Raw genomic sequence first — 25,647 nt, 5'->3', positions numbered from 1 at the left:
GTGTCGCCTATGAGGCCATAAGCTCGAGTTGCGTCAACCCGGAGTGGAGCTCTCTGTGTTGCTCCCATTCGCGGGTATTCGTGCCACTTTGTAAGCTGATAGGCGTTTTGGGAGAGTGAAGTGCGTACTGACACTTGAATTTGGGCCTATCTCAGGGCCCCAACTGGGCGATATTCCCGCTTTACACTGTGTCGTGCTGTTGCGGACTTCCTACCATACCACACGTGCTGCGCATGAGCCTCTAGTAGTCAGCCACTGCGTAAAGTCGATTCGGGCCCTTTCACTAGGATTTGGATTCCTGTGTTTTCTCTTAATGGTCAAGTGCACTGTGAAACTGTTAGTGGCAATACAGAACATTTGTGCCTCGTGCTTGGTTGGAATGATTCACCAGATGACTCAAACTTAGACTAAAAAACATGTTGTGTCTGCACATGTCCGGCATTACCGCGACATTACGGCAATAGTACCAGCACCTGTGTATTGTAGTTCTGAGCTCTTGAGTGCTGTATACAGCTTCCACCATTTTTATTGTACAGAGCTATTTTTTCAAAGAATTATGATTTTGCAAGGATAAATCTGCAGTCTGCAAACCTTGGCAAACATGCTAGGATGTTCAAAAGAGGTAGAGAATGCTGCTCCAATAGCAAATTAAACTGCTCCATTGAGGAACATGTTGTTGAGATATTTTACCCCTTTTAACATGATTTACCATTATATTTGATCATTTTCTGTAATATTCAGTTTGGTGGTTCAGAACAAATTTTATTGATTCCGTAGTCTCATTAAACAATTTCTATCACACAATGTTAGTTGGTTGCACCAAGTTGGAAGTTGTGACCTAACTGTACACCAAGATCTCATCAAAATGTGCTGTGGTTTATGGGCTGGGTGATTTCAGGGAAGCATGTTCTGTAAATATTTTTCTTGGATTTTTTAAAAATATGGCATTATTTGTTATGGCCTGATTTTGGCACATGAGAACATGAGGTTCTGCACACTGATGCTGCAAAGACATTCAGTGTAGTGAATGGGTCTTTACATCCTAGCCCCAACTGACACTGACAAGTCAAAGGTTCCTGAATAGAGGAATAAGGGGCTTATGGTAGTGGTTAGAAGGGGTCTGAATAGGGACTCATCCAGCTTGAGGAAGAGAGATGCTCTAGCTAGTAAGTAGAGGAGCAACCTTTTGGTGTATGAGTAGGGGATGGATAAATACATTCCTCAAACACAGCACAGTGTTTGGCATCAGATTGAAATAATATGAACCTGGCATTCCCTGCATCCCAGTCATGCTGCTCTGTTTCCACAGTTTCTGCACTCAGATGCCCTAGGTCTGAGTGCATTGAGTTTGACACCACAAATTTCAGTGCATACAGACCTCATGTGTCATGGAATTATAATGTTTGATGCTAATTTCAGGTGAAAATAGTCCAAAATGCCCTATTTTTGATATCTGGAAATCATGGAATAAGATTTTATTAATCCTGAGTTGTATGTAGCATACAGGATGAATATTTGCAGACTGTCTCATGGCCAGGGAACACAATATGAACTTGCTGGGAGCAGCAGCCCTTGGCATGCTTTGTCCCGAGAGGTTTCCGGTCCATCCTGTTACAAGGTAGTGTCCTCTTCTTTCCTGACCACATGGTTGAGGTACCCAAAATACCCCTCAGATTAATATCTTTGGAGGCTGCACTGCCTTTATTTTTCTCAGGCTGGTGATATATGACACTGTCTGGTAATTTTATGTAATTGGGTACCATTGGTTCCCCTAGTCAATGTGCTGCATACATCTTGATAGCTCCATGACCTGAGGATCTCACAGTGACAACAGCGTATGCTACTTCCCATACAGGTATGCATCATGACTGATTGGTGGTACTGTAGGTAACAGACCTTGAAGAATAGCTTGGAAGTCCAAAATTAAAGTAAGGCACTGCTTCAGAGGCTTCAATGCTGCTGTTACCACTATGACAAGGGCAATGTACATACTGTAGTAATAAACAATGCTACAGAAATGGTATAGCTAATGAATGGTGACTCCTGTGGTGTTTCAAATTTGTATGCACATCAGAACAGCACATCTTTCTCTTTCTCCCAGCAAAAGTTTGATTGCAAGCATTTTTCTTGTTTTTTAAAATACTGTAGCATACCAACAGGAAAATGCAATTTATTTCCATTTTGCCCATCCACTAGCATATCAAAATAAAATCACAGAATGCCTGTCTACAGGTTATCTGTTTCACTGCTGTTGAGTGGTGTACTGATGAAAATCTGATGAATGCTACAAAAGCCTATTTTGACTTGCAAGGATAATTCCTCAGCATTGCTGATGATGTACATTAAATAAGAAGGATACCAGATTAGTATCAAGAAAATGTTCTAACACAAGTGTTCTAACATTCTTTTCTTTCTTACCTGATAGAACACTTTTTCTTTGCTATGCAGTTTAAATGGGACAGTCTCATGCTTCTAGTAATTTAGCTCCTGACTAAAGGCTAGCCAAATCAGATGTTAAACCACCATATGTTGTATTTGGCAGAGCAAGGCATAGCAGTTACCTTTGTATTGTATTAATGTCAGATGCTCTCTCCATAACAAAATAATCAGACAGCTTGTTATATAGCTCTGGTGTTTGCTGGACAAGTTAAAATGCATGTAGCTTTAAAGCATTAAACATGAAAGTCCAACTATATGTAAACTCAGTCTTAGATGAGCTTGCTTGATTGTGTTGTACTCAGTTTCCACAATGGCTCATGCCTATTTGATTGTGTTCAATAAGTGTTCAATAAGTATTAGAGCTTGCAAAGTTCCAAACTATGGTGTGTTTTTTGGAGAATATATTTGTTCACTGCAGTGTTTGTATATGCCTGAGGTGTCCAGAATGTGCTAATCATGTGATGCAAATTTGTAAGTGTATTTTGATCTCTTGCCATGCTCTCTCTTTCTGTCTACCCTTTTTACATTTATGCATCTTTTCATCTGCAGGTGGACATAATTTATCAGCTCTTAGGGTTCATCATTTGTGAGCCCCATGCTGTACATGGAGAGTTCTGCACCTCCATCCTTCTTTGCAGCCAAATGGATTGTCATCATCATTTCAATATTGGTAAGACACTGTGGGTATGTGCTGAATGTTATTTTGTGTTGTAGGCTCTTTGTTAGCTATTTTGACTGTCCAAAAACATAGCATCAACAGCTTCCTGGTGAAAATCAATTATGCCATTAGTGTGTGATGTTTCAAGCAAAAGACTTTTATGACAGGTGTCTAAGAAAAGTGATTGTCATGTTAAGATTAATGATATCTGAGCTTTGGGCCATCCTAATCCATGACTGGAAATTATAATCTTTGTTATTTATCAGAGTTGACTGTGGTATTTCATGAGGCCATTTCTTAGGCAGTTTTTCATTTATTCTTCAGTAAGTTAGTCCAATGAACTATTACCTCAGCAGCATCACAAACAGGGCCCCTTCTCAGCATAGCTGTTAAGTGGATCTAAATGCAAATTGAAGTAAATTTTGTTTGGCCTGTTAGCTAAATTGTATTTGTATTGTGTATGTATATTTGTGTCATTCGCATTTGATTCATCATCTCCATGGTAGTGTGAACTCCATCCTGATGGTGTGCCTGTGTCTGTGGGTAGTGCTGACTAAATGCTGTCTGTTCTGTGGGCCACACTGTATGCCATGCCCTTCATAATCTCCATGGTAGTGTGAACTCCATCCTGGTGGTGTGCCTGTGTCTGTGGGTAATACTGAATAAATGCTGTCTGTCCTGTGGGCCACACTGTATGCCATTCCCTTCATAATCTCCATGGTAGTGTGAACTCCATCTTGATGGTGTGCCTGTGGCTGTAGGTAGCGCTAACTAAATGCTGTCTGTCCTGTGGGCCACACTGTGTACTGTTCCCAAGTAACATGATTGTGTTTCTCCTCTTGCAATGACCTGGCAGGCTCACCATTTGTGACTTAGCTTCTGAAATGGAAAAGTGTTATACTGTGTCCTGTGCCACCCCTCCCCCAACATTTGCCATTGTAGGGCAGTGTTCTGGGCGCACGTGATAGGTTCGACGTTTTTTTTTGGGGGGGGGGGAGGGGGCGGAGGAGGCATACCAGCCACCTCCAGGGACATCACCAATGCATGGAGCTGGCCAAATGTTATCTTCTAGCCGGGCTACTCTTGTGAGCAATTATCATGTATCCACCACCAGGGAGTGGGCAAGTGCGGGTGGCGGCCGAAGGGTGGCATGGCTGAGATGCCACAGTCGGTGTTTACTTTTCACAGCTGTGTGGTGTTGACTGTACACTTTCATGTTGTGAAAACCATAGCATTGAGGCTGAGCAAACTGCAGGGGGACAGTTGATGATGTCATCAATCATTCCAGCACTGTAAAGATGGTGATGTTGATGACAATGAGGTGGTTTTTGCCATGGCCATATGCTGGCCACACCCGCTGTACCCTCCCAGTAGATGTTGCCTATATGCTGAGTATACTCACCCCAGTGGTCTTTGCTGAACTCTGACTGTACCCTCACAGATGGTGTCATCCGCACCCCGCCCGTGTGGGGCAGGTGGTGTCTTCCGTATCCCGGCTGTACGTGGTGCCCCGTCCCCCTCCGCCTCGGGAGATGTCAGCGACAGCCGGTCCGTGTTGGGCAGATGGTGTCGGCTGTCTCCTGGCTGTACGTGGTGCCCCGTCCCCCTCCGCCTCGGGAGATGTCAGCGGCAGCCGGTCCGTGTTGGGCAGATGGTGTCGGCCGTCTCCTGGCTGTACGTGGTGCCCCGTCCCCCTCCGCCTCGGGAGATGTCAGCGGCAGCCGGTCCGTGTTGGGCAGATGGTGTCGGCCGTCTCCTGGCTGTACGTGCTGTACTACCAGCACAGTGGGCGACGCAGCTGGCTGGTCAGCGGGCTGGTGGCCGCCAGCCTCTCCGTCACGCTGCTGGTGCTCGTCATCATCCCCGTGGACGTGTACGCCATCAGCAGCCTCAAGACCAAGGAGGGCCAGTTTGAGCCTTGGGCGAGCACGAACGCCTCCCGCGCGCGCGTCGAGGACACCATCATGAACGGCTACTACGGTAGGTAGGGCGGCTATACGTGCAAGGCCCAGCGGCGACGCTTGAACGTCGGTCGGCCCACGTAGAGCTCGGGTCTCGGGTCGTGTCGCTGCCTGAACGCCGGTGGGCCCAGCGGAGCCTGCGGCCGGCCCGCGGTGAGCTCGTGTCTCGGGTCGTGCAACTGCCTGAACGTAATGTGACCGTTTTATGTGAGACACGTGCTGGCTTCGATTTGCGTTGCTCGGATGGCTGCCGATTTGCCGCGCTAAGCGAGCTGTTCTCGTTGTGTGTGATATCCACGTGCCACGGGCGTGTGATTGCTGTGCCAATAAGCGGCCTGTTTCTCTTTGCCGGGGGTGACTCCTGCCGATGTAACGGCATTTTGCTAGCTGGTTAGAGTGAGTGGTGTAATTGTGTTTTGAGACGGCGGGAGGCTTGGTCCATCTGGGTGACGTCTTCGGTTGTGTGTGAGAGAACAGATCAATGTTTCTGAAAGATGGTGGAGCGTTAGAGCGTGGTCAGAAACATCAGTAATGGATGAATGTATGAGGGTGACATATCTTCTGCCGTCAATAATGTTGGATCGTGATGAACATAAGTTGCATTGGGTGCGACTGCATGCTTATGTGACGCCAAGTGTTCGCTAGGTACTATTAGTCGAGTTACGTGAAACCGTTGATGATTTCAAGGCCATTTGCCTGCAGCTTAGGTGAAGTAGAAGCTGTTTAATGCCTTCTTGCTTCCAGTGCTCTACTCTTTGGTATTCTTCGTGGTGTTCTTCCTGATGCCCTTCGCGTACTTCTTCTATCGGGAGCCGAGTGATCAGGAGACGTGAGTAACGATAAAAAGTAGGACCTGTGGAAGTGTCCTACTTCCTTTGTCATAAAAGTGCTCGCCCATCGTAAAACAGTTTTAACTGCTGTGGACATGAACTGTGCAACTTGCACGCTATTGGTGTTGACTTTACTTTCGATTCATGCTCTGCAAATATTTTGGTGTGGACCCCTTCACTCACTCGAGGGGCATCTAGGCTTCCCGCTAGCATGTGGCCAGACATGCTTGAGGAAGGATGTTGCAGAGTTATGACCCAGATAACCAGTGTCCAAACACGCGCAAGTTCAAGGGAGTGAAGTTGATGCGCAAGCAATACGATAGTTCCGTGGTACCTCGTAAGCAAGCTTGTACTTTTGAAACGCTGCTGATATGTCGTGAGGACTCAACCGTGACAGGCCGTTTGAAATCTATCGACACGGGGAGCAGGCATTCAGCTAGAATTCTCAGCAACAAAAAGGACGTATCAATGTTCGTTGATTTCCCGGTTGATAACCGTGCAAGCGTGTAAGGGATACCAGTTGTTGGCCTCGGCGATAGCGCGCGCGGATGCCCGGCGCCTAGCGGACCCGCTAATGGGAGCCCCGCTATCGCTCGGCAGCGGCGCGCCGGAACCGACGGCCAAGCAGCGCGCTCGCACTGCCGTCAAGTACTCGCTGGCGTTCGTGCTGATGTTCACGCTGCTGGTGGGCCTGGGCCTGCTGGTGCCGTTTGCGCCGCCGCCGCCCACCAACTCCACCGAGTGGCAAGAGTTCCGCTTCATGGTGCACGAGCTGGAGACGGAGGGTAGGTGGCTTGGCTGGACATGGAGAGCTGTCTGAGGGACTGGGGTCAGCTCGCCCCAACGGTGTGTCACCGCCCTGACCGCTCAGCACGTAGCTAAGGGCAATGCTAAGCGCATTGCAAAATGTGTTACCTGAGGCGCCAGTCGGAGGCCTCCAAGGGAAGGCTTCCTCACAAACGGGTTGTGCAGTGCGTATTCTACACATTGCATCGCGTCACATGCGTCGTGTGGTGCTGCATATCGGCGTAAGTGGCGTAGCTTTTCGGAAAAAAACTTTGGAGCAGACCGCACGAATGAGCCTTATTGTCGTGGCGCCTCGTTCTCGCTGTGAGTTGAGCACGTCTGGTCGACTGCGTCGCCGCCGCCTCGCTGTGTGCGTGTCTGATGCCGGCCGGCCCGGCAGCCGGCGAGGATGTGGTCTCGATTCTGCTCTACTCGCTGAGCCTGGTGGGCATGTGCGCCATGATCGGCTACACGGGCCTGGGCCTGTCGCTGTGGCCGATCGGCCTGCTGCGTGGCCGCGAGAGCGCCCAGGAGCAGCGCGAGGATGTGCGCCAGGAGCGCCGCCGCCTCCAGCTGCAGATCAACTCGCTGCGAGACCAGGTGAGCCGCTCCGATCACGTGGTCCTGCGGCGGCCACCGGCCCGGCCGTGTGACATGGTGAGCCACCCCGGTCACATGGCCCTGCGGCGGTCGCCGGCCGGGTCGCCCGCGGTCTGTTAATTGGACCAATGCCGAACTTGCGGTGAGTCTGGCCGTCCGTCGGTGACGGTTGAGACGTGTAAGGATGTGTGCTGTACGATTAGAGAGTTGATCTGTCTTATGTTGTATCGCGGGTGTGACGACTCGCGAAGCACACCAGCATATGCTTGCCATCTTCATGTTCGATAGCTGTAGGCGATCCTTATAGTCGGCGACCAGTGGAAAGTCTTGCTATGTTGAGTACTTCCCTGGCACTGGCTTGCCATCTGCATGTTCGATAGCTGTAGGCGATCCTTATGGTCGGCGACCAGTGGAGAGTCTTGCTATGTTGAGTACTTCCCTGGCACTGTACTCGATCCACGTGATCACGTCTTAGGCTCTCCTCGTGAACTTTGGCCTGACGTCCGTTGCCACTTATCAGCTATCTTAGACCGAACCAGTGTCGTCCACCCCCTGTGTTACCCCTTTCTGTGGTCACTGCAGTCCCGTTCGGTCCTCTGTGTACTGTAGTTATGGACGTCAGCCTTCTCGTCGCTCCTGTGTGCGTGTGACTGGCACCGTTTCCCTGTCTGCCCCACCTTCTGGGTTCGCCGCTGCCGGCGTGAGCCCAGTGCCATCTGTCCGCCGGCAGGCCAACTACTCGACGTTCCCGTCGTGGCAGGCCGACCGTCTGGCCGGCCTCGAGCGCGAGGAGGCGGCGCTCGGCAGACGTGAGCTCGAACTGAATGAGGCCGTCGCCGCCTGGCTGCACAGGTGGGCACGGCTGGCCGGCGGCCGATAGGCGAGCGGGCGCCGCTGGGCGATGGGCGACTGGGCGAGTGGGCGAATGTTTCGGAGGTAGAGTGTGGGCTCGCCTCTCGTGCCGGCCGGCCGGGCGATGCTGGCAGGTCTTTGCTGACTCAGTGTAGTGTGTCTTCCTTTTTCCTGGAGAGGTGAGACCTGTTTTTGGCTGGTAAATCGAGCTCATGCTAGCTTCGAGTTGAAACTTGCTGTACGCACGAATGCTGGACACGCAAGAGATGGATCGTGCAGCTGGAATCCATGTCGTTTCCATCCAGTTCAATCTAATTATCCAATTCATCGCACTGCATGTCGTGAAGAGCTGGACTCCAGGGCTGGCCTCGGCTGACCATTGATTGTTCGGTCGTGTTCTGTGTGTCGCCGGAGGCGCCTCAGCGGACGTCGCTAGGTTCCACGACACGTGCTCCGTGCGTGGCCATGCCGCATCACCGCTGCACCCGCGTTACCGCGGACCTGACCGGTGTTGTGCGTACTGTCGTCAGGTGCAGCAACTTCCTCCGGCCGTTCGAGCTGGTGCTGGGTGTCACGGTGGCTTCTGTCGGCGCTGTGACCTTCACCGCGCTGCTGCTCAGCAAGTGAGATGGGTGACGACGGCGTCGTGACTGAACGTGTTACGACATCGTGCCCTGTCGATCCACACTGGCCGAGTGCCGTTTGCAGTCACTCAAGTGGAATTATTGAGGTTGATGTCTAACACAATGCATGTGCAGCTGTTCTGTCGGACGGTCCGTCGGCAGCTGCATCTAAATCAAGCTCGCATCTTGTCACACGGGCGCCCACACCCAAACCCTGTGCGGTGGCCTGCCTGGTGGTGTTCTGAATCCGGACTCCGGCCCCAGGTCCCAGGTCTGCTGCGGTCCCGCGTCGGCCTGCGCGTCTCAAAGGGAGGGTCCAGGCTGACCACTTCCGTCCCCGGCTAACCGTCCCATCCCCCTTCTCTGCCGCAGCATCGACAAGGCTCTACACTCCCTGGGTATGAAGTCGGGCTACATCTTGCCGGAGCGACAGTTGCCCAACCCGATGGACTGGTTGCTGCAGCAGACGGACCGCGTGTACCCGCTCGACTACATCCTCTACTTGCTACTCATCTTCACGCTGTTCGGCGCCACCGTCAGCTGCATCCAGGACATCGGCGTGCGCGCCTTCGCCGTCAAGGTGCGCCGTCGTCTGTCTGCCCCGCAGCTGTGCCGCGCCTCCTCTGACGCGTGGAGCACGCGTCAGGGCTGCTGGTGATGTGCTCGGCGGTGCCCGCTCGCCTGACGCCCGCGTCCGATCGCAGCTGTGCCGCGCCTCCTCTGACGCGTGGAGCACGCGTCAGGGCTGCTGGTGATGTGCCCGGCGGTGCCCGCTCGCCTGACGCCCGCATCCGTTCGCAGCTGTACGCGGTGCGGCCCGGCCGGACCCGGCCGCACGGTCTCATCCTGCTGGTGCTCAGCCTGGTGTACGTCCTGCTGGCGCTGAACGTCATGCTGCTCTCCATCGCGCCCCACTACACCATGTACGGCGACCAGCACTACCGGCTGCTGATCCCGCAGCCCGACAACACCGACACAGTCGAGGTACGGGTCGGACGTCAGCTGGGGCGCCGAGGGACCCGCGCGGCTGGGGAGGCGTCGGCGCCGCCCGGGATACCGAGGGACCCACGCGACTGGGGAGGCGTCGGCGCCGGCCGGGGTGCCGAGGGGCCCGCGCGTCTGGGGAGGCGTCGGCGCCGGCCGGGGTACCGAGGGACCCACGCGTCTGGGGAGGCGTCGGCGCCGGCCGGGGTACCGAGGGACCCACGCGACTGGAGAGGCGTCGGCGCCGGCCGGGGTAGAGAGGGACCCACGCGACTGGGGAGGCGTCGGCGCCGGCCGGGGTACCGGGGGACCCGCGCGTCTGGGGAGGCGTCGGCGCCGGCCGGGGTACCGAGGGACCCGCGCGTCTGGGGAGGCGAAGACTCCGGCCGGGGCGCCGAGGGACGCGCACGGCTGGGGGGGGGGGGGGGGGGGGGGGGGGCAACGCCATCCGGGATACCGAGGCACCCGTGCTCCTGGGGAGGCGGCAACGCCAGCCGTTGGTGCGGGTTTAGCACCATATAGGATGGTGCCAGCTAGGAGGTAGTGAATAAACCACATGTCTGAATATATGGCATTGCAACACGCTCAGCAGGCCAGATGTGGCCGTGGTGTGAGCTGCAAGGCATGTTGTGTTTTGTCTTGTTGACTGGACCATTTCTGTGCGACCGGGTTTTGCGACGCCTACGCGATCTGGACAGCGTCATCGGCCTAGAGGGCGCCGCTGGGCTGGCAGAGGGCGCTTCCGGGCCGACATGGAGCGCTTCCAGGCTGGCAGAGGACGCCTCCGAGCTGGCAGAGGGCGCCTCCGGGCCGGCAGGGGGCGCCTCCGGTCCTTCAGGGAGCACCTCAGGGTTGGTAGAGGGCGCCTTCGGACCGACAGGGCGCGCCTCCGGTCTTAAAGGGGGCGCCGCCGTGCCCGGCTGACGCGGTGCCACCGGCCGGCCTGCCGCCAGGTGCTGTCCTGCTCCACGCGGGCGCCGGCCGGCGAGTGTGTGCTCAGCCGAATGGCGCTGCTGCTGCTGCGCTTCTCTTACAAGGCCTGGATATTCGGTGCTGTCTTCTACTGGGCCACCTGGCTCTTCCTCGTGGTGAGCGCGGACGTGGCGGACGTGAAGGGCGGACGTCAGCCGTCAGGAAGCTGCTGCCTTGTGTTACCATGGGGTTGAATCGGACGGCGCGAACAACTACTTGCTTGGATAAGAAACACAAGTCGCTGTGTTTTATACTTTTCTGTACCGCGCAGAAGTTTCAATCAGTATGACTAGGGTGGCGCGTAACGTCTGTAAAGCATTGTCTGCTCAGCGCTCTCGGGCGATGACAGCAGGGCATCGACATCGGCCGACAGCCTGCGCAGACGAGTGAGTGACCATGCCGTGCCCCTGTCTGACCGGCCACCATCCCGTGCAGACGAGTGGGTGACCGTACCGTGCCCCTGTCTGACCGGCCACCATCCCGTGCAGGCGAGTGGGTGACCGTACCGTGCCCTGTCTGACCGGCCACCATCCCGTGCAGACGAGTGGCTGACCGTGCCGTGCCCCTGTCTGACCAGCCACCATCCCGTGCAGACGAGTGGGTGACCGTACCGTGCCCTGTCTGACCGGCCACCATCCCGTGCAGACGAGTGGGTGACCCTGCCGTGCCCTGTCTGACCAGCCACCATCCCGTGCAGACGAGTGGGTGACCGTACCGTGCCCTGTCTGACCGGCCACCATCCCGTGCAGACGAGTGGGTGACCGTACCGTGCCCTGTCTGACCGGCCACCATCCCGTGCAGACGAGTGGGTGACCGTACCGTGCCCTGTCTGACCGGCCACCATCCCGTGCAGACGAGTGGGTGACCGTACCGTGCCCTGTCTGACCGGCCACCATCCCGTGCAGACGAGTGGGTGACCCTGCCGTGCCCTGTCTGACCGGCCACCATCCCGTGCAGACGAGTGGGTGACCCTGCCGTGCCCTGTCTGACGAGCCACCATCCCGTGCAGACGAGTGGGTGACCGTACCGTGCCCTGTCTGACCAGCCACTCCCCCGGTCCGTGCGTGACGTCCCTGTCGGCCGGCAGTCGGTGGTGGTCGGCTTCTTCTTGGCGCTGTGCCGCCGCCGGCCTCAGGAGGGCGCCCTGCCCTCTGAGGAGGACCGCCTGCTGGACGCCGTCGACGCCTGAGCGGGCAGCCGGCGGTGGTCGGCTGCGGGGCCGCCAGAGCCCGGCCGGCGCGCGCCGCCCCCAGGCGGCCAAGGGCGGCCGGTGATGCACTGGACAGATGGCTGCCGGGCGGGCAGCAGAGGAAGGACGCGGCGTTCTAGTCGGCCCAGGCAGCAGGCCGGGTCCGCCGGCAGCGGGCGGGATCGGTCCGCCTCCCGGTCTGCCGCTTGTGCTGTGACCGGGCTACCCCATAGGCTGTAAGGTAGTGGCGCGGCTTGTGCATGTTGGCTAGCGTGATTGGCGGCTTGTTTTGGATGGAGAATGCCAGTTGTTCTCTCGTCTTCAGCGGTAGCATGTCGCACCCGGGGTATGTCTGTAAGATCTCGGATTAATGTTTAGTGTCTGGGTTTTCTTTTCTCCGAACGAAGGTATTGCAGTTCCTTCTCTGTATTCCCTCGCAAAAGAAACACAATTCCGCCGTTGGAAAGACATTCACAAAGCCTATCGTGAAGTGTGATGGTGCGCGTACATTTCATTTATCGTCTAGTTAATTCCGGCGTCGTCGCGCGTTCAGTTGACACTGCTGTATGCTGCGGTAATGAGTTTAGGTCAGACGGAACCCACGTCCCATTGTACTGAGATGGCGCTGCGCACTTTTTAGGTCGCGAGTGTTACCTTTAATCACACCCTTCGGTGGCCTAAGACAAGGCAGGCGACAAGCCTTGAGCCTCCATTTAGGCTGTTCAGATTTTCTCGCATCCTGGGTGACCGAATTGCTCTGCGACAGGCATGGCGAGAAATTGTTCCCTGGATTTTGTACGAACCAAGTGATATGCCAAGGTTCACAGGACAGATCGCATGGAGTTGGCTGATGTGATCAAGGCATGAGGTGGGTGAGCGTCGGTTGCCCAAAGATGGGCAGTGACTGCCTGACCGCTAGCTTCACAATGTACCATGCATGAATGAGTGCTGTGTCAGCTCATGGGCAGTGCATCTGACCTGAGTTGCCACTCGACGAAACAGCGAAATGTATATTGTGAGAAGTGAGTCGATTATTTATTCGCATTGTAATTGAGCTGAGCGATTGTCGTGGATATTGTGAAGGAAGCTTAGTTCAGGGCTTGGTGTTTATTCAGGAGTTGCTTTTGAGTTATGTTAAACTAATATACTCGCTAATCGCTGGCACACTTCCCACGTTTCTATAATATGTATGTTTTGATTGGCCTCAAGATGTATTTGAAGAGGATTTCCTATTGCAGAGGCATCCTCCGCCAATGCGGGTTTCGGTAAAACACGGATGATAAGTGGCAAAGTGGTGAAGGCGTGCAGAACACGCAGAAAAAGTCGCGGAAGCGTTCTAAAATATATCGTCCCTTGCTCAAAGACGTAATGCCGATCATTTCCACAAAGTATGCGTTTACGACGCCTCGTGTGACCTGGTATGAGCGAGGCGGTAGCAGAACTAACAGTTGTCTGCTTTTATGGTGCAGACGATGCTAGTGCTCGCCAGTGGTCCCAGGGCGACCGACGCCAATGAGTGATTAACGTATTATAAAGTCCTCATACCAAGTTAACCCGTGCGGATCCAGTGGTGTACGGGCACGGGCGTGTTTACGCACAAACTTTGGATGGCCATTGGTGACCGCATTGCACGCCTTTGTGGTCGCCTTGACCCAATCCGTCGGTTTAGCACACCGCCGGTGCACACCGTGCGCACCGCGTTCGCCGTTGGTTTCAACGAAGGCGACACCGACCGCTTTCCGGTAGAGTGCTGACGCCTGTGAACGGATCAGACATCTTTGAAGGACGTTAATGCGTGTTAGCCGGTACACTCATCCACACAGTGCGGCTTTTTACGTCCGTATGTAGTCTGGCTGCTGACGACCCGTACGGGTCGGCGGCTTTTGGCTCACATTTTTGCTGATACGGCTGACTTAGAGCTATTTTGATCAGTATTGATCATTTCTTGCCTGTGATATTAAAGAGAGAGGGAAAACTAGAAGGACAATGGTGAGGCCAACGTGGCAGCCCTCCACCAGCGAGCCCTACCATACGCAGGTTTTTGGTGCTTGTGTGGGCACTCTGGCCAGGCTCCCACCAGGGCGGCCGTGAGGCCGGCTCCCGTCGAACGGTCGCAGAGGCAGGTGTGAAGTTAGCAGCAGTTCAGTCTTCACACCCAGCATAAATCGACGACCCACCCGATCTTTACAAACTTGTGCCAAAGGAACCCTATAGTGCACTGATAGCGTACGCCAAGTTTTTGTAAGGTTCCGAACAGTTTGACCTCCAGAGGTCGTAAAGGGTCAGCCAATATGTGCCTACAAACTTGATGCATGTTGTACCCCATTCGTTCGGGGATTTTACGCAGATGCCAGAAAGGCCCTTAAAAAGACCTAAACTAAACAGATCGAGACATTCCTGAAATATATATATATATATATATATATATATATATATATATATAATATATAGCGTATAAAATACGGCCATAATGCATATATGTATATATATATATATATATATATATATATATATATATATATATATAATCAAGGTTTTGAGGCGGAAAGAGTTAAGCACCTGAACTGGACTGCAGGTCACGCCAGGTCATGCTATTTATTTTGTTTAGGGGCGTTTAAGATGTAAAACCACTCAAATGAGGGGATTTTTCATTAAACTAAAGCGGACGCAAATCGGGTTCGGCACATTAACCTACCCTGCTCAACAATCATCACGTATTATACCTGAACACAAGGAATATCGATTTGGCATGCGGTGACGTCGAGAGGTTTAACTTTTTGATGCCCGTGAATAACCGAGAAATGAACCCTTCTCTGAGTTCTACATTTGTAGTGTTTTTAAAGAAAGCCAAGGTGATCGGAGTTTTTGCAAGTCGTTGGGTGGCACGTCAACGTCAGCGAGAATAATGCTGTGCGACAGGAACTGGTTGTTTCCAGGCATTTATGTGTATAACTCATGAACTAGGCCCCACGCGACCGAGCAATCGGCGCCATTCAACTAGGCATTACATTTGCTCTCTGGTAACATGTCACGATTGCTTGCGTGAGGTCATCACTTGATGTGATGTTACTGGCAGTCTTGCTCAGGTGCTTGCTGTTCCCTGAAACTTTGATTCAATTCGTGCGCACGTTCCAATAAAACAGGCGAATATCAGTTTCAGCACATTAGGTTACCCTGCAGATCGCAGCCATCAAACGACACTATCTTTAGATATACATTGTATAGATCTTGCGGGGATAACTTTCGATCTGTTGGGCCTAGGACTATTTAGAGAGGATTTCTGGAATATACGCAATGTTCCCGACCGGGTGGTTCACAACAGGGGTCGCGTTTGTTGTCACACATCGGTTGACCCTTTATGACATATGGAGGTCAAACCACTCGATGCCTTACAAAAAGTCTGTTTGTACGTTATCAGGGCACTTTGGGGTTTTTTTAGCACAATTTTCTTAAGACTCGAAGGAGTCATCGATTTTTGCTGAACATGAGCACCGAACCGGTGCCAACTTCACACACGCCGCACAGGGGGGTGGGGGGGGGGGGGGGGGGGGGCGGCGAGACAAAGCGTTACGGTGGGGTGCGTGTGTTATGAGAGCACGCAATGAATCTGGCAGTGGCCATGGTAATGTACATGCTCAATGCTAAGCCAAAGCTTCGTATTCAAATAGGCAGGGTGCGTATAAGACTGGAAATGCCTCGTCGCTGTTCAGGCCGTCTTTCAAAAGACATCGTTATAATTAATCTTTCAACGTCCTAAAACGTCCGATACACGGCACCATCCTGAAGGCTGCTCGAAACAGACGTCTTCACCGAGAGGGTTCGATAACCCGTGTCGAGCTTAGGGCTTAACAGCATCCCGTTAGATGATGCCAGTAGTTACTCAAAGCAACGACTATCAAATTATTTCCAAGCGTACCTTACCTGAAAACATAACTCGAATTGCATCTCAAGATGACTTGTGTCCATTAGCGTTTGGCTAAGGCTACGGATGTGCAACGAACTTGTTATCTTGAGGCCTACGTTGTCTTGTTCTGTTGCTATATCGACGTTTGTTGCACTACGAGCCGCATGGTCGTATGTTATTTTGCTGCTTGCCTGCCGCGCGCTGGAACTCACTCTGCCTGCGGCCTTCCTTTTGAAAGTAAATCTTAGCCGAAAGACTGTGGCTGAGATCCAACAAAAAACTGGTCGATGACGGTGACATTTCGCGAGAGCGAATCATTGACAGCTCTAAAAGATTGGCACGTGCATGTTGCCGATTTTTTGCTTGAAAAATAAACACCGTTTTCTGTCCTTCGTTCTCACGTCAAGACAGCATCAAGATTGCTCGGTTACGTCATCTTATCTCAGACCAAACCAGAATGAGTTTTAATCATCACCCCACCGCACACTACAATACAGCATATTCGTGACAGTCGTCTCGCGGGGAGTGCAGCCGACATCATCACCGCATCAGCATCGCTTATCTGAACCCTGCTCTGCCCCACGCCCACCATGTGTCCAGCAGCCAACGCCGGTATGAAGCGGCACCTTGCCATGGCGACGGCCCCTTCGACCGAGTCGCCGGCGCCGCGCCTGGAGGTGCGCCGCGCGCGGCCTGAGGACCGCGCGCGCATCGATAGCCTCGAGTGGGAGCACAAGTGGACGCAGCAGGTTTACGGCTACACCAAGGTGACCGCGCAGATGGAGCACGCCGCGCTCAACGTGGTGGCCGAGGATGACGAAGGCACGGTGCAGGGGTTCGCTGTTTACAACTGGCACCCGGACGAAGCGACAGTGCCGGACCGGCGCTGGCAGCCGTGGCTGCGCAGCGCGGCGCCGCTGCTCGACTCACGCCCCCTCAGCCCCGCCACGTGCCTCTTCCAGACGCAGCTCGTGTGCGCCCAGCCGGCCGTGGGTGCCGTGCTCCGCGCCGTCCTCACCTGGCTGTTTTCGGTGCTGCCTGACCTGGATCGCGTGTTCCACGCCACGTGCTGCCACCAGAGCGAGCTGGGCTTCCTCGAAGAGGCGAACTTCCGCATCATCAGCGAGCGCGGCGCGCCGGTGCCGGTACTGGAGCTGGAGCGGCGCCGATACGTGCCGCGCCTGGCCTCGCGCCCTGCCCGTCTCGAGGACCACGACGATCTGCGCGAAATGTTCGCCGTCGACGAGCAGCGGCTGAAGGAGGCGTACGGCGAGTTCTTCCTGGCTGAAGTGATAGCGGACGAGCGGGACTCGTCCTTCTCGGCCGTAGTGGAGGTGGACAAGCTGGCGGTCGGCATCATGAGCGTCACGACCGAGGTCGACCTCGACATGCTCAACGACAACTTCGAGCTGGCGCCATTCCACGGCCTTCGGAAGAAAACCACAGATGACACGACCGGCTTGGCCAGCAGACTGTCTGACGAGGTGATGGGGGTACGGCCCTCCCGGCTGTCGCCAGTCACGGAGGAAAAGGCCGACGAAGAAGAAAGCAAAACGGACGCTTCGGATAGCAAGGACGGAGAGGCAGCGTCTACAACAGAGACAACGACGGATGCATCCAAAACAGCGGCTGTTGCGGATCCTTCCAAGACAAATAATGAAACAAATGCATCCAAATCCGGCTCCACAGTAGATGGTCTCAAAGGAGCAGATGCCGCAAAAGATACAGCGAGTGGTGAGGCAGATGGCACATCGAAGTCAAAAGTGGACGTAGATGGTTCAAATGCAGGTGATTCAAATGCAGATGGGACAAACAATTCATCAAATTTGGGGGCTTCAAAGTCAGATGGACCTGTGAATGCTCCAGGAGAAGATGGGGCAACCGGTGATACGAAGGCAGACAGCACAATGGCTGTGTCCCAACAAGAAAGCAAAGCAGATGAACAAACCGGTCCTCCGTACACCGCAGTGCCCCAAACTGACAGCTCAACTGCTACATCCGAGCAAAAGGGCAAAGAGGGTAACAATCCAGGGACGCCAAAAACCAACAGCGCGCCGGATGCGACTGCCGGCGCTGACGCTGATGCATCTCGCGCAGACAGCACCGCTGAACCCGAGGTTGGAGACTCGGCCGCGGACGTTGCCGCCGCCTCGGCCTCCGCAGCTGCCGTCGCCTCCGCCTCCGCCTCTGCCGCCTCTGCCGCCTCCGCCTCCGACTCCGACTCGGCCTCCGCCTCCGCCTCCACCTCTGTCTCCGCCTCCGCCCCCGCCACCGCCGCCGCCGCCGCCGCCGCCGCCGCCGCCGCCGCCGCCGCAGCAGTCGCAGCAGCAGCTCGAGCACGGGGGCCGCGGGTGGTGCCGCTGCTGGAGCAGCTGTGGGGTCCAGAAGTGCTGGCTCCCGGCTTCGGCGAGCTCGAGGAGGAGGAGGCGCCGATCCCAGACGACGAGGAGCCGGACGGCAGCCGGCCCGTGCTCGAGATGATCTGGGGCTACCCGGTGTCGGCGGACGGCCGCGTCACGCGCAAGGTGAGCACCGTGCTGAGCGGCCTCTCCACCGAGCCGGTCACCGGGCCGCCGCCGCGGCCGCGCGCCGTGCCGCACTACCACGGCGCGCCCAACGCGGCCGCCATCAACCTGTTCTGCATCCAGGAGGAGCATGCCTGCCGCTCGCTGGACCTGCTTCCGGCGGTGCTGGCGCGCCTACCGGACGTCGACTATCTGGTGATGACGGTGCCGGCCGACGAGCCGGAAACGCCGCTGACGCAGCTGTTCACGCGCGTGCCGCACCGCGCCACCTCCACCTTCCCCGGACAGTTGTACGTGTTCCACCGAGCGTCGCTCATCACGGACTTCGAAGTGGCGAGCGCGCGCAGCAACGAGCTGGGAGACATCCGCGCGCTGGTCAAACACACGGACGCCGCCGAGACGCTGATGCAGACAGTGCGCGGGCTGTTCATGGACAACGCCGCCGAACACACAGTGCTGGTGGTGCGTTGTGCGGACCAGGTGGTGGGTGTGATCGTGGTCCGGCACGAGGTCGAAATGGAGTACGTCCGCTCGCACTTTGAGGTGGAAGAGTACGTGACGTTCGAGCACCACGACCAGCGCGACGGCTTCGGCCACCTTTACCACTTCGCGCTGAACCCCATCTTTCAGCGGTACGCGGCCGTCATTCTGGGCGAGGTGATGCGGCTGACGACGTTCTCAGTGCTGCTGTACCCGGTGTTTCCGCCGGGCTCGACCGACACAGAGGGCCACAGCCTGACCTCGGCGCTGGAACAGCTGTGGCCAGTGGCCTGGCGCCGCCAGATCCAGTACCCGCTGGTGCAGGGCACGCTCGGCGTCAACATCCCCAAGCCGCACATCCTGCAGCACGAGGAGCCGCGCACGCTGCAGCTGACCACGCGCGGGGCCGTGCTGCGCCAGCGCGCGCGCATCAACAGCAGGGTGGTGGTGGTGGGCGGCGGCGACGCAGGCCTGGCCGTACTGGAGAGGCTGGTGTTCTCGCGCGAGCTGCTCTTCACCAACCTGACGCTTGTCGAGCCGCACGGGTTCCAGGGCGACTCCGAGGCCGGAGCACTGGCGACCGACATGTGCACTTCTACCGAGAACTTCCAGCCGTATCGGCTGGCCACTATGTGGCTGCGCACCTGGGTCAACTTGGTGCGTGGCGTCATGCACACCATAGACAGGTGACAGTGGGAAGGGGACGGACAACGGGACTATTGTGTTGCGTCCTTTTTCAGATATGTGAAGATGACACAGCTGTTTGAATGTAGCCATGCAGGTGAAAAGACAACGTTCCAAGCTGCTTGATCGCCTGGTCAGAACATACCCCAAAGTTCCTTGTTTCGTGACCTGTTTGCTTCTGGCGTTACCTATTACATCAACGTCACGTCAACACCAACACCTGTGAGGCGTCAATGTCTGACGCCTCGGACCGTCGCCCCGTTCCGACCCCTCGGACCGTTGCCACCGTTCCGACTCCTCGGACCGTCGCCCCGTTCCGACCACTCGGCGGTCACAGTCCGGTGTCCGGCAGGAAGCGCAAGTGCATCCTGGTGTCGGGCGCCGCCGAGATCCCGTACGACTACCTGCTGCTGACGTGCGGCCAGCAGTTCCAGCTGCCGGCGCGGCTGGTGCCGCGGCCGCCGCGACCGTTCGCGGACCGGCCGCCGCTCTTCCCGCCTGCCCAGCTGCCCGACACGCCCGACAACGTGTTCCGCGTCAACTCGCCGTTTGACGCCGAGCGCGCGCTTGAATACGTGCGCGCGTATTGCCTCGAGCGCGCCGGTGAGTGGGCGCGGCAGGTCCCCGCAGCGCTGCCGAGGTGCAGCTGGGAGGGGCGCTATGCTGTGGCGTTTCGACGTCGGAAGTTCCTCCCGATTCAGCTGCGCATACCGTCACTTTAAATGGGATTAATAGTTATAATTTAAAGTATAACTGGGCCTGATTCACTTCTAGGTACTGCTGAATTGCCAGCATTGTCTGACTAATGCTCTATCGATTACCTCCTCTAAGCTTCCCCAGCGGCCTCCCAGCAGGTCCGTGACTTGCAAACAGACCCTCTGTCCGCTGCTCCTGCCACCGTCACCCCACCGCAGAGAACGTGATCGTGTACGGCTGCTTTCTGGAGGCGCTGACCTGCCTGGAGACTCTGATCCAGCTGCCGGTGCCGCCGCACCGCCTGGTGCTGGTGCTGCCGCCGGACGCGCACGGCTCGCCGCCGCAGCTGACAGACGACCCCCAGGTGCTGGAGCCGGGCTCGCTGCCACAGCTCACCTGACGCCAGGCCAGCGGTGCTCGGCCCGGCTGGTAGCCGGCCTCGGGAGAGAACAGGGCCCTCACTCAACACTCGACCAAGTTCAGGCACCGAGTTATCGGCAGCACGTGCTGTTCCCGATATAGCGCCCCCAGATAATGCTGTTTCTGACACTTTTGTATATTTTTGGGTTTAATCTCGTCGGCTTTCTCAGCTATTGGGCTTTGATACGGACATACGGTCTGTAATAAGTACAAACGCAGATGTGAATACGCGTGGAATGTGGATTTTGTTGTGAAATGAACGCCTTGTTTGCAATTCCTCTCCATGTGCGTCAATTGGCTCACGGCTGTTCGCTATGTGGACTGATACACGGGAGGGGGAGTAATGCCCGAGCGAGTAGCACCTTCGGTTCCCATGTGAGGGGCCCAATTCGAATCCCAATTGCGCCTTAGCCCTTGAGCGCTAATATGGTCACAGCAATCGCTGGGCCTTTATGAAAGGGGGCGTGACGACTTGCGTTACGTTCCCTTTAACACAGATTCAGAGGTTTGTTTGACCAACCCTTGGTGTAGGTGGACCGCGGCATCTTCCACAACCTCAAGTCGGCTGGGAACGGCATCCGCATCCTGGAGGGCTACACGCTCACCTATTGGGACACCAAGTCCAACAACCGCATCTACAGGGTCCAGCTGACGAGCGAGGCCGCCGAGACTAAGGAACGCTACCTCTCCTGCTGCGGCCTCTTCGTGTACGACCACAAAGGCGTGGAGCTAGTGACGTTCAAGGCGCTCAACGACGCCTCACTGGTGTTCGACGGCAGGCTGGTGATTGATCATCAGTTCAGCACCAATGACGCCAGCATCAGAGCTGTCGGTACCATGACCAAGTACTCCAGGAGGTTAGTGTAAAATGTCCGCCTTGCTCTCGTGACTGCTGCTCTCACTCTTTGTCTTCACAAGAAAGAGCTCCAAGTCTTGCCACAATGTCCACTACCTTGTCGTCAGGTACTACGCAGACAGCTTCGACCACTTCGAGTACAACTCGCGTGACGTGGGCCACGCGCTTGGCACCCAGCTGCTGAAGGTCTTTGGCGAGACGCACCAGCAGCTGACCACCAAGCTGGGCACCAAGGACCGGCGCCGCTCCTCAATCAGCGGACAGCCTCTGCCGCCCGAGTTCGAGCTGCCGCTGGTGACGCGGGCGCGACTGCCCGGTGGCTGGCAGTACCTGCACATCAGCGCGCCGGCGCCTGTCGTCGACCTGAGCCCGCCCTGGGTGCTGGCCACCGGAGACCCCGTCTATAAGTCAGGTGGGGCTCGCTGGCTACCAGAGACCCCGTCTATAAGCCAGGTGGGGCTCACTGGCCACCGGAGACCCCGTCTATAAGTCAGGTGGGGCTCTCTGGCTACCAGAGACCCCGTCTATAAGCCAGGTGGGGCTCACTGGCCACCGGAGACCCCGTCTATAAGTCAGGTGGGGCTCGCTGGCTACCAGAGACCCCGTCTATAAGCCAGGTGGGGCTCACTGGCCACCGGAGACCCCGTCTATAAGTCAGGTGGGGCTCGCTGGCTACCAGAGACCCCGTCTATAAGCCAGGTGGGGCTCGCTGGCTACCAGAGACCCCGTCTATAAGCCAGGTGGGGCTCACTGGCCACCGGAGACCCCGTCTATAAGTCAGGTGGGGCTCGCTGGCTACCAGAGACCCCGTCTATATGCCAGGTGGGGCTCACTGGCCACCGGAGACCCCGTCTATAAGTCAGGTGGGGCTCGCTGGCTACCAGAGACCCCGTCTATAAGCCAGGTGGGGCTCGCTGGCCACCGGAGACTCCGTCTATAAGTCAGGTGGGGCTCGCTGGCTACCCCCCGTCTATAAGCCAGGTGGGGCTCGCTGGCTACCGGAGACCCCGTCTATAAGCCAGGTGGGGCTCACTGGCCACCGGAGACCCCGTCTATAAGTCAGGTGGGGCTCGCTGGCTACCAGAGACCCCGTCTATATGCCAGGTGGGGCTCACTGGCCACCGGAGACCCCGTCTATAAGTCAGGTGGGGCTCGCTGGCTACCAGAGACCCCGTCTATAAGCCAGGTGGGGCTCACTGGCCACCGGAGACTCCGTCTATAAGTCAGGTGGGGCTCGCTGGCTACCAGAGACCCCGTCTATAAGCCAGGTGGGGCTCGCTGGCCACCGGATACTCCGTCTATACGTCAGGTGGGGCTCACTAGCCACCGGAGACCCCGTCTATACGTCAAGTGGGGCTCACTGGCCACCAGAGACCCCGTCTATACGTCAGGTGGGGCTCGCTGGCCACCGGAGACCCCGTCTATACGTCAGGTGGGGCTCGCTGGCCACCAGAGACCCCGTCTCTACGTCAGGTGGGGCTCACTGGCCACCGGAGGCCCCGTCTTCAAGTCAGGTGGGGGCTTACTGGCCACCGGAGACCCGTCCATAAGTCAGGTGGGGCTCGCTGGCCACCGGAGACCCCTTCTTCAAGTCAGTTGGGGTTTACTGGCCACCGGAGACCCGTCTTCAAGTCAGTTGGGGCTCACTGGCTACCGGCGACCCTGTCTTCAGGATACCTCCTCCCTCCCCCTAATGTTTTTGTTTTCTGGACTACGTTTTGTTAAGTAGCAGCCCTGTTGGCAACCCAGCCAACCCGGATGCAGATTGAGCGCGCCTTTAGCTGATGGGTCGTGGACATATCCCGTTTCCCACCTGCGGCACCAAACATGACGCCCTGTGGGCTGTAAGTGTCCGCGCCCACTTGCCTTTTGTTTCTTATATGGATGTTTGCCCCACTCTTGGCATTGCCTTCCTGGCCTCACTGCGAATTACACTCACATTTCGACTTCAGCACTAAAAGCATTGTGAGGTAAACAGGCATTGTCTGACAGCTTAGTCAATGGTAAGTTGATAAGTCAATACGCAGCAAAGGCTTCCCCACTAAAACACTTTTGGTGTTGCACTCTGCACCTGCGCCGGCATCATTGACGCGGATACAGCATTACGTGAGTTGCGGTTTCGCCAGGTTTTGGGTGGGCATATATGCTGGTTTGTATGTTCATATCCCCTATATGTGGTATCTGTACCTGTGTGTGGCACCTCTGTGTATGTATATCTGGGTATACACACACGCCGCGCGCACAGATCAGGTCATATGTTATGTGCGTGTGCTCCAGTGTATCCATCCGTTTCCATGTCAGCCACCGGCTATATGCGGCTTGAGGTGAGCCAGTGGCGGGTGGTGCAGAAGATCACGTGCTACTCGCAGAATGCCATCGAGGCGGACAACATGATCGCCCTGTACGGCCTGCACGAGGTGTTGCTCAACAACATGGTGGCCAGGTCAGTCAATGCCGACCCAGATTGCACGCGCCAGAGATAAGCCGCAATGTGTTGTGTGCGCGGGAAGGAGGGGATGGCCGTGATGACTGTGATGGACGGCATACCACAGCCTCCCGCAGGCGACCGGGGCATAAAGCCGGCTTGATTGGCATTGGGTTCAATCGTGTGGATTTTCGTCGCGGTTCGTTCGTGGTGGGGACTGCGCATCTTTTGTGTGGCGGACTTCTCGCGAATTGCCTGCCTCAGTACGTCATAGATGTACCGCAGCAAAAAACACAGCACTACGTTTCGCGACTAACTCAGGCAGACGTGCCAGATCCCAGGTCTGGACATGGTGGTGGTAAGCTTAGCTGAGAAGCCACATTTCCTTCATTTGGGCCCCTCGTGACCGTCCCCAGGTACATGGAGGGTCTGATTCCGGACCTGTACGACTACTTCCGCCAGCCGTGGGTGATGATGGTGTTCCATGACCGGTTCGCCGTGCTGCTGAACGACATCCGCCAGGCGATGCTGCGCTGCCAGTGCAGGGACGGCAAGCTCACCCTTGAGGAGAAGGTCAGGACTCGGCGGCTGCGGGGACGTCATGACAGTATGGCTCAGAGCCTCAGCAGACCCGAGGAGGGGGGGGGGGGGGCGGGGGCTCAGGTCTGGTGCGGAGCCTCAGGAGTACCCGGGGGGAGGGGCTGAGGTTTTGGCGCAGAGCCTCAGTAGACCGGGGAGGGGGAGGGGGGCGGGGGCTCAGGTCTGGTGGCAGAGCCTCAGGAGAACCCGGGAGGGGGGGGGGGGGGCGGGGGCTCAGGTCTGGTGCGGAGCCTCAGGAGTACCCGGGGGGAGGGGCTGAGGTTTGGCGCAGAGCCTCAGTAGACCCAGGGAGGGGGAGGGGGCGGGGGCTCAGGTCTAGTGCGGAGCCTCAGGAGAACCCGGGAGGGGGGGGGGGGGAGAGTGGGCTCAGACCCGCATTTCTTTGCGTTAGGACCGTAGCACCGTAGATGCCTCCTGAAGTAAGTACAAAACCGTGGACGGACACATTAGACAATTCAGCGAGAGCTCCATCGCCATTGAGCAGATGTATCCAAAGATGTCGAATTTGCGATCTTCTTCGGCCTTCTTATGAGTTTGATCGCCGAGTTTCCTTCACCCCAATAGAATCCTGGCTGCCCCCACGATCTTAGGAGTCCCACACATAACTATCTCAAGCGCACCCTCGAAATATCTGTCCGTTGCAACTGACCGCTCTGAAGCAGCGCACTGAGCAGCGCTATCCTTCCAAACAGCTGTTACCAAAGGAAATCATGTTCCTTTCAGGAAGTGTGAATGTAATGGACGCTCCCCTGCATTACGTTCTCTGACATTGTTAATGTTTTGACATGCTACTTGACATTATCACCGGCAGGTGAATCCGGGTTGACAGTGACATCACCACCCGCGTACGGTGCTCCGTAGCTGACACTGGCAGCGAGCTAACTCCCGTCCTGGGCCGGCAGATCGTGGACGACATGTGCCGCTACAGCGAGCTGACCCAGGAGGAACACATCAAGATCCTGGAGGACTTCCGCGCCGGCGGCGTCGACCAGCTGGTCGAGTCGTGGGTGCTGCAGTACCTGGCCAACAACCAGTACCACCTGCCCATGTACGCCCGTGAGGGCACCGCTGAGTCGCTCAAGATCAACAAGGAGAGCGTGCGGGACTCGGCCAACGCAGGCATGGCGAGCTCACGCGCGCAGCTGGCCAAGATGTCCGACTAG

The 25,647-nt window shown here is 56.3% G+C and overlaps 1 protein-coding gene across 1 annotated transcript; it reads left to right on the top strand.

The window, feature by feature from the left end:
* On the top strand, nt 1-25,647 carry LOC119098030 (cilia- and flagella-associated protein 61). Its single transcript, XM_037220960.1, has 23 exons — nt 1-90; nt 2,989-3,109; nt 4,837-5,077; nt 5,803-5,887; nt 6,489-6,673; nt 7,075-7,274; nt 8,005-8,126; nt 8,657-8,749; nt 9,122-9,329; nt 9,551-9,733; nt 10,687-10,821; nt 11,793-11,829; nt 16,402-16,670; nt 16,761-16,937; nt 17,007-17,291; nt 18,171-19,489; nt 19,840-20,090; nt 20,402-20,547; nt 21,135-21,460; nt 21,567-21,871; nt 23,761-23,902; nt 24,301-24,457; nt 25,387-25,647. Exons 2-23 carry the CDS (start codon nt 3,035-3,037, stop codon nt 25,645-25,647), a joined length of 5,202 nt encoding a protein of 1,733 aa, XP_037076855.1. The 5' UTR covers nt 1-90; nt 2,989-3,034.

The sequence above is a fragment of the Pollicipes pollicipes genome, unplaced genomic scaffold, assembly GCF_011947565.3.
Source record: "Pollicipes pollicipes isolate AB1234 unplaced genomic scaffold, Ppol_2.1 Scaffold_4740;HRSCAF=5597_pilon_pilon_pilon, whole genome shotgun sequence".
In the NCBI taxonomy this organism is placed as follows: domain Eukaryota; kingdom Metazoa; phylum Arthropoda; class Thecostraca; order Pollicipedomorpha; family Pollicipedidae; genus Pollicipes; species Pollicipes pollicipes.
The sequence above is the reverse complement of the archived record's forward strand: the minus strand, read 5'-3'. Positions and strand labels throughout refer to the sequence as shown.